Source organism: Peromyscus eremicus, chromosome 2 (assembly GCF_949786415.1).
Source record: "Peromyscus eremicus chromosome 2, PerEre_H2_v1, whole genome shotgun sequence".
NCBI lineage: Eukaryota > Metazoa > Chordata > Mammalia > Rodentia > Cricetidae > Peromyscus > Peromyscus eremicus.
In genome coordinates this window covers 23779721-23793584 of record NC_081417.1, presented here as the reverse complement: position 1 = coordinate 23793584, position 13864 = coordinate 23779721, and the positions used below count along the sequence as shown (strand labels likewise).

The window sequence follows — 13864 nt, the reverse complement described above, 5'->3', positions numbered from 1 at the left end:
AATATCTCCCAACAGTATTTGAAAATTATTAAGAGTGTTTAATTGTTCTTTTATAATCTGTACCTTTTGTGGTTGGAATCTATGTTTATTTATTTAATTAATTTATTTATTTATTTAATTTTTTTTGTTTTGTTTTTTGAGACAGGGTTTCTCTGTGTAGCTTTGCGCCTTTCCTGGAACTAACTTGGTAGCCCAGGCTAACCTCGAACTCACAAAGATCCGCCTGTCTCTGCCTCCCGAGTGCTGGGTTTAAAGGCATGCACCACCACTACCCAGCTGTTTATTTAATTTAAATCCTACATAATTAAGAGAATGTCTTCTTTGAATTCCCCAAGAGCAATTTGCAATCTCCATTGACATAAAATCTGTTGCACCTCAGCAAACATTCTTTAAAGGATGTTAATATCAGTGACAGCTATTAAGATATCATCCATATAATGGTAAATAAAGATTTGAGGAAATTATGAACCAATTCCAGCGGTTGATTCACAAATTACTGACATAAAATTGGACTATTTGCTGGGGAAAGACATTCCATTAATATCATTTTACAAACTGGGAATCATAAGTAATCACCTTAAAAGCAAATTTTTCTCTATATTGTTTCTACAACTGAATAATAGTAAAGAAATAATCTTTTAAATCAACAGCTATTACAGGCCAAGCTTTAGGCAATAAAGAAGGTAATGGAATTCAAGGTCATAAAGGACCCACAGATTGAATAATTTTGTTTATACCTCTCAAATCAGTATACATTCACCATTTTCCAGGATTCTTTCTATTACAAATACAGGGGAATTCCAAGAACTTATAATTTTTTGAATGCATTTAGCATATACCTGATCCTGTATTGGTTTAAATATTAAGGCAACTCCACATAGTTAAAAAGGAGGTTTATTTTGTGGGATAACTTACAAGTGAAGGGATAGGTTACAGGGTCTGGGAAAGGTGTGGCGCAGTCCAGTGGTGTTCTCCTGAGAACTCTGCTCAGTCTACCTCCAGTGTCCAGGATCCAGGAACCAAGAGAGCTGGCCCATCCAGATCTCGAATCTTCAATGGTCCTCTCCCAGCTCTGCCTTGTAGGCAGAGTTACCGAAGCCTCAAAGGGGTGGTCCTTCCAGGTCAAAGCTGGAACAGCTACACACTACAATTCTGTACTAGTTACTCAAGCACTCACATTTTTTTCTTTTATTAAGGACCACTTCTCCACCCATACAGGCTTATTAGTTAACCATTTTAAAGTCAGAGCACTTGGGCTAATGGCAATGTCTCCTACTCCAAATTTGAGTAGCTAATTCTTGCCTTGTCTTTTTTTCTGGGCAACCTGTATATTCTGTGATTTTCCTTGATACTTTTTCCAATAACTTTTCCAGGAATGCATCCCATTTTTAACATAATCTACAAGTTGTTTCTGAAATTGTAGGAATGTTGATTCAAGCTCCTTGTTGTTAAAGCAAATCTCTCTGCCATAAATTCATGGCTATATCAAGCACATAAGATTTATTATCCATTCTTGTTCTTCACATTCTATACATTTAATCCCTCTACACTTTGTTTTATCTGACATAACATTCCTATTCCTAAAATTTCAGTAGACACCTCTTGAAGACATCAATTTTTATTCCATGACTCTTGAGAAAGTATAAAGACACCAGCTTCAATGTCTACTAACCCTTCAATCTCAATCCCATTCATTGCTTATTTGAATTTCGACCTTTCATCAATAATGACTTTGACAAAACACCTTTCTTCCTGTGCTTACAAACCTTCCTGTCCTACATACTGGAGCTGCTTTAACTTTAAGTTGTGGGAGGAATAATAATTGAGCAATTCCATCACCAGCTTCTATTTGCATGGTCTTTTTTATAGAAGCACAATTTTACATTCTCCTATGTAATCTTCATCTGTAATTCATGGGTATACAGTAAATCCTTGAGATGTTAAACTACTTCTTGCCACCATTATTCTTACTGTCCCTGGTGAAAGAGAACCAACCATACACTCCAGTGGCTACTTTATAATTAGGAAATTGTGGGGATAATGTTACGTGATCACCCACAGCTAATTCTCAAGCAGTGCTTTCCTGAAGTAGCATGCATTGCTGATTAGCTATCCCACTGCTGAAAAGATGTTGTTGGCTCATGTTGTTTATTCTTGGCTCCTGAACTAAGCCAATCATCAAGTTTCCAGACAAATTGTCTTTCACTTTTCTGACAGACCTATATTCATTAGTCCAATATGTACCTTTTCTGTAACTCATACAAACTCCTGAGGGTTGAGACCATTTTCCTTGATTATACTCAGGCAACACATTTTTTTTGAAATTGTTCAAAAGCCAAATATTCAACTAAAACTTTCATAACATCAGGATCAGATACTGCTTTTTTACAATGCTGAAGTCGATTTTTGTAAAAATTCAGTGTCAGCTTCCCCTAAACTTTGTGTAATTTTGGTAAGTGAGGTAGTTCTCCTCCCTGCCTCCTTAACCTCATCCCAGACCCTTAATGCTGTTAAATGACATTGCATGATAGTAGAGTCATCAAATTATACTTGTCTTTGTAAATCAGCATATTTAAATTCACCTAGAAAATGATCCTTCAGTATTTTCACTATTCTAGCATGATTATGCTATTCCATGCCTGCTGATTCCTTTGTCCACAGGTGAACCTCAATTGTAACTGAGGACCAGCTTCTAATATAACTGCCATTAAGTTCTGATGTTTTGGAATAATTATATTCTAAGCAGCCCAATTATTTGAAACATGTTTTACAGAAGTTGAATGTATTCCATATGCCACCACTACTTCTTTAAATATTATGTTTGTCATATCTGTAGGCCTGCATTCTAAACTTAGCATTGAGGATACTTATTATTTCCAGGCAATTCCTGCACAGTAATTGGAAACAGCTGTGAAGGTGTCCTTATGACTTTAGGCAACCATTTCTTTTTTCCCTCATAAGGTGGCATCAGAGGCCTTTTATTAAACACTTTCACTTTTTTACTGAGGATATTTCTTTTTTTATTTCTTTTTCTTGACTCTTTTCTACCAGGAATATTTTTTCTCCTCCTGTTCTTTGTCTTGTTAGTTTTTTTTTTTCATGTATGTCTTTAATTCCTGTAAATGTGCAGTTAGCATTTCAATCTTTCTCATTTCTCAGTCTGTACCATCTAAAGAAGGATATTCATTTCTAGTGTCTTGACATTTTTCATTTCCTTTTCTTTCTGAAACAACATTCTTATCTTCATGTGAAAAAAATTCTCCTCTGCTGACTGACACTTTGTAGCCAGAATGGTTTCCTTTTTATTTCCCTGTTCGTTATCTGAGTGAACTTTCTGTAATTTCTCACTCTGCAATGGCTCCAGAGCATTAGAGATTAATTACATAAAGACAAAATCTTCACTGGTATAGGCTCTCCTCTCTGATGAGCTCTACTTAAACTTCTCCACACTTGATCCCATATTATCAGTTTTAATTGAATATAAGGAGTTGCCTCAAACCAATAAGCCTGCCATTGAAATAATAACGAAAGTTCTGTAGGGTGTTTCTTCCATTTTCAATCTATTTCCTTTTAACACACACCTTAGCAACTGCAAATACTTCTATTCCTGAGATGGTGAATTCCCCATATCCCTGCCCAAGCCTGGAGTTTTGCCTATGGTCAAGCATCCAGTCCTAGAGTATCCAGACACCTGGATGTCTGGATGCCCATGATGTTGGGTATCAAATGTCAATGTTTTGTATTGCATAGGACATTCAAAGAAGGAAAGCCACTCAAGAATGTAAGTTTCAGCTCACTGACAACAAGGAGAAAAAGGTTTTGTGAACTGAATTTCAAACATCTGTACAAAGGCTTATACATTTGTTTGTTTTTAAATAAACAAGTTCCTTTAAACCAAAACACCTTTGATATATTCTATATGTTCTCTGAAGTAAATAATCACACCCTTTCAACTTTAGTCATTATCGTGTACTGTTTGCAGTACCCAGTATGCAAGACATTCCAGATATGCCATGATAGTCTTGTGATCAAAGTCGTGCAATGGATGGAAAACTTCTCCAGAAAAACAACTCTGTAAAATCACAGAAAACAAATAATATTCTCTACAATTTCTAATTACTTTAAGGTATATGTACCTCCAGCAAACAATGACTATATTCTAATGTTACCCTAGATATGGTAAGAAAGAACTATTTCATTCTAATGTTTATCCTAGATTCAATGACTCTACTAGATTTAGATTCCACTCCCAGTACTCTCTCCCTGCATCCCCCACACCTGATTCCCTCCTATTCCTATCCTCTTCTACTCTCTGTCCACTGAGAAAATTTATTCTATTTACCCTTCTCAAGGAGATTATGTGTCCCCCCTTGAGCCTTCCTTGTTACTTAGCCTCTCTGCGTCTGTGTGCTCTAGTATGATTATCCTTTCCTTGATAGCTAATATCCACTGATAAGTGAGTATATACCATGTTTCTCTTTCTGGATCTGGGTAACCTCACTCAGGATAATTTTTTTTTCTATTTCCATAATTAGCCTGAAAATATCATTTTTAACAGCTGAGAAACTCCATTGCAAATATATTACATCTTATTTATCCATTCCTCAGTTGAGGGTCACCTAGGTTGTTTACAGTTTCTGGTTAAAATGAATAAAGCTGCTGTTAACATAGTTGATCAAGTGTCCTTATGGCAGGATGGTATCTCCTTTGGGTCTATAACCAGCACTGGTATAGGTGGGGCCTGAGATAAATCTATCCCCAATTCATTTTCTGAGAAACTGCCATATTGAGTCTAAAAGTGGCTATAGAAGTTTGCCCTCCCACCCACAATGGAAAAGTGTTCCCCTTGTTCCATCATGATCAAGTAGGCTTCATGCCATAGATGCAGAGATGGCTCATCATGAAAATCAGCAAGTGTAATCCACCATATAAACAAACTGAAACAAAACACATCCAACATGATCATCTCATTAGATGTCAAAAATCTTTGACAAAATCTCACACCCCATTCATAGTAAAAGTCTTGGAGAGATCAGGGATTCAAGGGATGTACTTAAACATAATAAAGACAATTTACAGCAAACCTATAGTCAGCATCAAATTAAATGGAGGGAGAATTAAAACAATTGCACTAAATTCAGCAACAAAACACCGCTGTCCATTCTCTCCATATCTATTCAATGTAGTATTTAAAGGTTTAGCTAGAGCAATAATACACTAAGGGAAATCAAGGGAATACAAATTAGAAAAAAAAGTCCAAGTATTGCTATTTGTAGAAGATATGATAATGTATGTAAGTGATCCAAAAATCTATCAGGGAACTTCTACAGCCTACAGCATTTAATTTTAGTGAATCTTTGTATTTTTTTCTATTTAACTCTTTTAGCTGTGAGATGATTATTTTCTTTTGAATATGAATTCTTCTTTTTGTTCTCCACCTTTCAGGTGTGCCTTTCAGTTACTAGCATGAGATCATTCTAATTTTTTTGATGAGTATTTAATGAATGATATGAACTTCACTCAGAACTGCATTCATTGTTTCACAAAGTTTTGTGTGTGTTGTTTTAACTGTCATTCAGTTCTATGAAGTTATTAATTTATTTCTCAATTTTTTCTAACCCAATTCTCATTAAGCAGATAGTGGTTCAGTTTTCATGAGTTTTGAAGATTTATCTTGTTTCTGTTGTTGATATCCACCTTTAATCCATGGAGGGTAGATATGATTCAGGGCATTATTTCAATTGTCTTGTATATGTTGAGACTTTATGTATGAGTAGGTGGTCAGTTTTATAGAAACTTATGTGTTCTAGAGAAAAAGATACATTCTTTTGTGTTCAAGTACAATGTTCCACGAATATCTACAAAGTACAAATGATTTATGATGTCATTTGGCATCAGTGATTCTTTACTTAATATTTCTTTGGATCATCTGCCAGTTGGCAAGAGTAGGTACGTTATTAAAGTCATCACCTATCATTGTGGTTGGGTCAATATATGATATTAGCTATTGTACTGTTTCTCTTATGGATTTGGTTGCCCTTGTGGTTGGTGTAATAATCTTTAGAATACTAACGACTTTATTGTAGCTTTTTCCCTTGATGAATATGTAGTCCCCTTATTCATTATTTTCAGTTAGTTTTCGTTTGACTTCTATTTTGTCACATTTTAAAATGGCTATACCAACCTGATTCTTTGATCCATTTTCTTGTAATGACTTTTTTCATCCTTTTACCCTAAGGTGGTCTTCTGTCCTTGATAAGTGTATTTCTTGGTTAGAGAATAAAGATACAACCTGTTTCCTGATATAATCTGATAGTTCTTGTCTTTATTTGGGGAATTAAGACAATTGATATTGAGAATTATCAATGAGCAGTGTTTGTTGATTCCCATTATTGTGTTTTGTGGTGTGGGGATTCCCCCTATTTCAGCCCAATTTTGAATTGATTTTCTGAGATTATTTATATGCCTTGTGTTTTATTGGGTGTGGTTAACCTCTTAATATTGAAATTTTCCTTCTAGTGCCATCTCTAGATCTATATTTGTAGAGAGATACTGTAGATAGATAAATCTGGTTTTATTATTCAAAGTTTTCTTTCTCCATTTTTTTTGAGATTGAAAGTTTTGCTGAGTATAGTAATCATGCTTGGCATCTCTGATTTTCTACAGGTTGTTGGATATCTGTCTAGTCCTTTCTGGTTTTTAATGTTTCCGTTGTAATATCAGGTGGTATTTTAATGAGTATATGCTGTGGGATGGTCTGTGTGTTGCTGATTGTTCAATAAATAAATCACTGATTGGCAGGTGGCCAGGCAGGAAGTATAGGTGGGACAAGGAAGAGAATAAAGCTGGGAAGTAGAAGGCTGAGCCAGAGACACTGCCAGCCTCCACGATGACAAACAGCATGTGAATATGCCAGTAAGCCACGAGCCACGTGGCAAGGTATAGATTTATAGAAATTGATTAATTTAAGCTGTAAGAACAGTTAGCAAGAAGCCTGCCACGGCCATACAGTTTGTAACCAATATAAGTCTCTGTGTTTACTTGGTTGGGTCTGAGTGGCTGTGGGACTGGCAGGTGAGAGAGATTTGTCCTGACTGTGGGCCAGGCAGGAAAACTCTAGCTACAAGTATACTTTTATATGATCCTCTTTTTCCCTTACAGCTTTTAATATCCTTTCTTTGTTCTGTAAAATCAGTGTTTTGATCATTATGCTTCCTCAAGAAATCCTTTTCTGATCCAGTCTGTTTGGTGTCTGTATGTTCCTTGTACTTTTAATAGGCACATCCTTCTTTAGGTTTGGGATATTTCTCCTGTGATTTTATTAAAAAATATTTTCAATATTTTTGAACTAAGTTTTTTCTTTTCCTGTTGTTCAAATATTTGGTCTTTCCACATTGTTCCAGATTTCCTGGATGTTTTGTCTCTGAAATTTTTTTTTAACTGAGGCATTTTGTCTCTTGTATTATCTTTAATGACTGAGATTCTCTATTACTTTTCATGTACGTTGTTGTGAGGCTTACCTCTAAGGTTTACATTTGATTTTCAAAACATATCACTTCTATTGTACCTCCATTTGGATTTTCTTTAGTTACTCTATTTTTATTTTTATTTCTTTAACTGTTTTCATTATTTCGTTCCACTAGTTGCTTGTGTTTTCACCGACTTATGAAGAGATTCATTTATATAGTTTGTGTGGTCTTTGAGCATACGCATATCACCTAATTTGAAGTTTGTGTCTTGTGCTTAAAACTATTCCACTTCTATTGGGCTGCTCTATTAGTTTCTGGGTTCTGGGGCAGGAATATTTTCTTTGCTGTCAATGGCTGTGTTTTTGTGTTGGTATCTGGGCCTCTGGTTTTTGAAATGATGGTGATGGTATTTGTTGATATCTGGTATTGTCTTCCTTAAGCATGTGTTTCTATGCTTGAGTTTTCTTGGACTCTCTGGATCTTAGCAACTGTTGGTGGCTGTGGATTGACTGAGAAGGAGTGCTTCTGACTCCCTTCCTGGTTTGCTCACTGTTGTTCCTGGCTAGGATGCGTTTCTAGGTATTTGTTGCAGGCCCAAAGAATGGGAATTGGCTAGAATTTGGGGGCTGGTAATGTTCACAGTAAAAAGGAAAGATGGGTCCACCATGACGCTTGGTGGTATTCCCAGGTAGTAAGTCAGAAAGGGAGGACAGGCTCATTTAAGCAGTTTGCTACATGCCTGTAGATGAGACAGGGGATTGGAAATGGGGGAAATGAACAATAGTGAAGATTGTGTACCTGATTCCCAGGCCAGGGTGGCCAGCAACTTCCCAGGTAGAAAGTCTGACATTAATTTTCAAGATATATAAATTTAATAAAATTTAATCCTTCCTTTTCACAGTGTGAACATTTTTTCTCATTATTTGTCTCATAATTTTATGCAATGTATTTGATGAAAGGAAGACAAACAGATCATGATTAACATCTATTAATATGTGGCATTCATTTTTCTTGTAATTCCAAATAAACACAACCATGTCTGTACTAATGTTCCTAGTATTTGTAGGGTTCCACTTATTTGCATTATGTAATAATATGACTTTTTATTATCTGGGTTAATTTTGTTATAACCCTCTAAAATTTAACTATTTGATGATAAGATTCTTCCCTTAAAGATTAACTTACTTCATTTCAGGGGAAACCTATTTTACTGCTGAAAATATCCTCGGAGATAAGTCTATTTCATAAATTTCAATACCAGACTCCAGCAAATAGAGCAAACCAGATAGTCAACTTGTGTGTGAAAACTGACCAACTGATCTACTGGAATATCTGTCAAGTCATAGATGTGATTATTCTCTTCCAGCACCACCAGCTTCTCCATATTGATTCAGAAATCTCATTTCTTGTCATAACTGCCAGGAATAGACCATTCATTTTAGTTCAAAGTTTGTCTCACCTGATAACAGATCAGTGCATAGAATAGAAGGAGGAAAAGAAGTATGTGGTAATGCTCCATCCAACACAGGGTTTCTTATACTTTTTGTTTCATGCGTACTTCCCACTCACTAATTTTACTTGACCCTCATAATATATATAAATTAAATAAGTACATAAATAAAACCTTTAATGATAATAAGTCACAAAGAAATTTGTTTAGCCATGCTATGGTGGCACATGCCTTTAATCCTAGCACTCCAGAAGCAGAGACAGGCAGATCTCTGTGAGTTTGAGGCCACCCTGGTCTACAGAGCAAGATCTAGGACAGGCACCAATACTACAGAGAGAAACACTGTCTTGAAAAAAAATTGTTTAAAATTTTGGCAATGCCAAAATTTACCATTGAACAAATAGAAAAGAAAAATTGCATCCTAATGGGACAGATGTGTGCTTATGATTTTCACCTAAAGAATATAATCTCTGCTAGATAGGTGATAATATGTATGTAGACTATTATATACAGTTTATAGGTATTTGATATATTGGTTTTCTAGTTGTTAATACTGAAAACACCATTTCATATAAATAAAATTGACAGAAGTATCTTTAGGGACTCTTGTGGTTTGAATGAAAATGTCCTTCTAATGTTGAAAGTATTTGAACACTTGGTCCTCGGTTGGTGGTGCTGTTTGAAAGCATAGTGGAACCTTAAAATAGAGTCTTGCTGGAGGAAGCATATTACTAGAAGGAGTTTTGAATGTCCATGTTCAAACCCTACTTTTTGTGTGCTATCTATGATTCTTTCTTGCTTTTTAAAGGTGTGACTTCTCAACTTTTTATTGCCACCACCATGCCTTCTAGACCTCCTCAACATTGTGGACTCTTGTCCATCAGGAACTGTAAGCCCAAATACACCCTTCCTTCTATAAGTTTCCTTGCTCATGGTACTTTCTCACAGCAGTAGAAAGTAACTCAAGCAGTGCCAGTTCAGATATTATTAGAAACTGGTATTAATATCAAGCCAACTTGATATAACAGTTAATGTTAATTTAATTTGGATATAAATATAGAGTTTCCTCCTCTATCTCTTTCCTCCACCTTCCCATATCTGCACCTTATCCCCCAAATTCACAGCCTCATCTTCTTTAACAATTGTTGTCACATACACATCCAAACAAATATGTGAATACAACCTGCTATACGCATTCAGTGTTGCAGCATAAATAGGTTTCTGTAGCTAACCACTCCAATGTTCATCCATTAGGAAGACTAACTAATTCTACATCTCTCATCAATTGCTAATTGTTTGTAGGTCTTCATGGGTGTATGGGGCTCAATAATACCCTCTGCTGTGTTGGGATATCAAGTGTGGTTGGAGTTGTCCCAAACTTTATGAAACTCCAGTCAGAAAAAATCAGCAATATTAAAAATTCAAACATTCTAGCACAATGCACTTCAATGACATACCCCTTTGGCACTTATATGCCTAGGAATTATGGTAGGAAGACACTAGAAATATTTACTTAGCATACTTAAAATATGTTTCTTTATTAGAAGAAACTATGTACAGAGAGATTTATAGCATCTAAATTTCTGAAATCTGAGCTGATGTATTATGGGTAATATTTGGTGATACTCTGAAGTGTGACAACCACGCACTGCAATATGCATGTTATGACTTCTGATACATAGCTGTAGTGAAGTATGACCTGAAATAAACACTTCATATTTGTTGCAAGTTTAATTTTGAATTAATATTTTGAATTGCAGAATCAAAAACCTATTATTGTTGCCAATTTCTCATGATATTCACTTTCAGGTAAATGGTCCAAAAATGTAGAAATAACCTGTATTTGAGAACTTGAGCTTTGGGAACACTACACTGATTTAAATGGATATTGTGGACCACAGTTTATTAACATCACTATAAATCTATAATAAAATGTTTGCAGAGTTAGGTTACTGCACAGTAAGATTGCTGATTATAAATGAACAAATTTGTGTCCTTCATATTGCCTCATGAGACATTTTGCTCTAAAATATGTACCTTAAAATAGTGCATAAGTCTAGGTTCTTGTATCTAGGAAACAAAGACAACAATGCACTATTTTATATTCAATAAGCTTACTAAATATATGAAGATCTGTATTATGTATCTAAACCATCAATATTTCTATCTTAGTTAAAGAAGATAATACATAATCTCTACTGACAGAAAGAATTACTTTGTCAGAGACCTACTGTGATTGTTCCATGGCATGGGGATTTGGCAAGTTCATATGTTTGATGTGTCATTTTCTAATATATATATTTATTTATTTATTTTTCTTAGGAGAAATAAAAAATCCTACTGATACAATTACAAAATCTTTAATATCTGGCCTGTCCATTGTGACTCTGTTGTACTTACTGACTAATATATCGTACTTGGAAGTGTTGACAACCCAGGAAATCATCTCTTCAGGTATGATGAAGTAAAATTAAATAGGGTAGATGCTTCTCTGTGATTGGAAATAAAGATTGCAAGTTTTATATACTCTAGATGTGTTTAGTATATGTACAATGCTATAAAATAATGTTTATGTTTTAGGCTTTTCAATGAGGCTAAAAAAACATAATAACCTATCAATTTTTATATGATAAACAATCACATTAAAAACTTAATTATACATCCAGAGGCCATGTATCAAGAAAAACTAAAATAAAGGACAAAGACAGAAGAGTAGGAAAAGAGTAAAAAAGAATGTCAAGATACCTGAACAATCAGGGCAAGAACACCAAGAATAAACACTATGCTTAGATGCTTCATCCTTCAAAATACACATTTATCTTTACAATGAAAGAGGCTGTTTAAAATAGACAACATCTCTTTACTTTCTTAGATGTGAAACCCACTGCCAAGATATTCATTAAGGCTGTCATTTGTATCCATCAAAAGTGGATCAAAAAGTGAGTCACAATCAGTTCTCAGCCATACTTCGCATATTGTAACTCTCAGTTTTTCTAGGATATTGCTAGTTATTTGTAAATGTGAGCACTAATTGTCATGAATGGCATATATATATATATATATATATATATATATATATATATATATATATCAGAATGCCACTAGGAATAAGTGTGGCCCTATGGTCACTCATTCATTACTTTCTGGGATTTCTCTATGTAGTCTGTCAAACTGTTAAAAACACATGAAAACTTTTCTTCAGAGACAAGTGCTTATTCCAGTTGGAACCAGGGCTTCAACTTCCCCTTCCTCCAGATGAGATTACTGGGAAATTACAATTCCAGGCCTGAGCAGCATTGATTTTAAATACTGTGATTAAAAAGAGAGGAGCACAAATAGTCTTTCCTTAGGACATTTTCAGTCTTATAAAATGACATAGTAGTATAATCAAGGTTTGCCAATGTCAAAAAGGTTATTGGACAGGAGCACTTCTAAGTATATCTGCAACACTGGGGCATTAAAGGGAGGACGTGAGGGAGGTGTCATCACACAAATTTCACAACTTATGCTACACCATAGTGGCTAAATTTTAGGCCGTTTTTACTGGGAGAAACATATAATGCAGTGCCAAGGCTCCACAGCTAGTATTTCTTTTTTCTGTCTGATTAGCTCAAAAAGTTTTGGGTGGTAAATTCATGAGATAGACAGTTTAACAATCAAGAAAGCAAAAGCTGTTATTCCTGGCACTGAGCAGCCTTTCAGCTCTCAAACATCCACTTCTAATGTGCTTTAATGGACAAATCAGTCACAAGGCACAACAGATTAGAAGAGTAAGAGACTCCCTCTCTTAGAAAAAAATTACCAAGTCCTATTACAATATGCACGGATACAGAAACAATTGCAGAGTGCTGTTGTATTTGCTTTCAAGCAAAAATGACTTTGGCATTTTGAATTTTCATAGATTCTATTACTGTCACATGGATGGACAGAGTCTTCCCTTCTGCACAATGGGTACTTTCTTTAGGGATCTCAGCTTCACTGGTGACCGATGGTTCTTCTGGAATACTTTCAGCATCAAGAATATTTTACTGTGCAAGTCAAAATGGACAATTACCTGTCATCTACTCAATGCTTAATGATCATCACTCTCCAGTTGTAGCAGTCATCCTGATTACCATTTTATCTTCTATTGCAATAATAGCTTCAGATTTAATCTACCTAGTGAAATATGTAGCACTAGGAACATCTTGTTTAAATTTGCTGAAAATGATAGGGTTGCTTAAACTAAGGTACCAGAAGCCTGATCTACCAAGACCTTATAAGGTAAGTCAATATGTAAATATTAATATTGAAATTACAGCCTGTTCATGGATAAAGCTTGCTCAGTAGCTGTAAGATTCTTCTAACCAGTTTTAAACCCATTGTATGAAGCAGTGGCTCTATGTCTTCCAATCAAGCTTTGGTGATATTTGCTATTTGAGGCTTCATTTTTATTGCGTAAAAGCAGATAACTGATACACTGCAGGAAAGGCAGATATCATCATTATCTTCCAGGAAGCAAACAATAATACTCAGGAGAAAACTGTCATCCCCATGCTCAAATGAACGATCTCACATAATAATTTCACAAAGTAGAAGTACCTTCAACTTTTTGTTTAATTCCTTATTTGATATTTTATTTAAATCATGATTTTTAGCAAAGACTTATCATGGACAATTTTCATTCATATTACCTCAATAATATGTAAGTCACACATTTATATAACATAAATCCAAGGATGTCACATCATCTTTGCTTTCCTTCTCAATATTCTTATGAATTTCATCAAGATTTAAACTGTATCATGGTTGCAGAGGTTATACAATATGATAAAAAAAAGTCTGTGTTTTATGACAGTGACCATAATAAGTACATGAGTAATGTTAATAAGTTTCACATTCACAAGTTTTCTCCTATGTACTCTGATTCATTCAGTCTCTATTGGACCACTGGAGTCTATACTGA

At 35.0% G+C, this 13864-nt stretch overlaps 1 protein-coding gene across 1 annotated transcript in view; it reads left to right on the top strand.

Moving 5' to 3' along the window:
• LOC131904566 (solute carrier family 7 member 13-like) overlaps positions 1 to 13864 on the top strand; it is a 42533-nt gene that overhangs the window by 15115 nt on the left and 13554 nt on the right. The window contains exons 2-3 of the mRNA XM_059255665.1: positions 11242 to 11373; positions 12821 to 13182. Coding sequence (XP_059111648.1) covers positions 11242 to 11373; positions 12821 to 13182 — 494 coding nt within the window. The remainder of the gene's footprint in view (positions 1 to 11241; positions 11374 to 12820; positions 13183 to 13864) is intronic.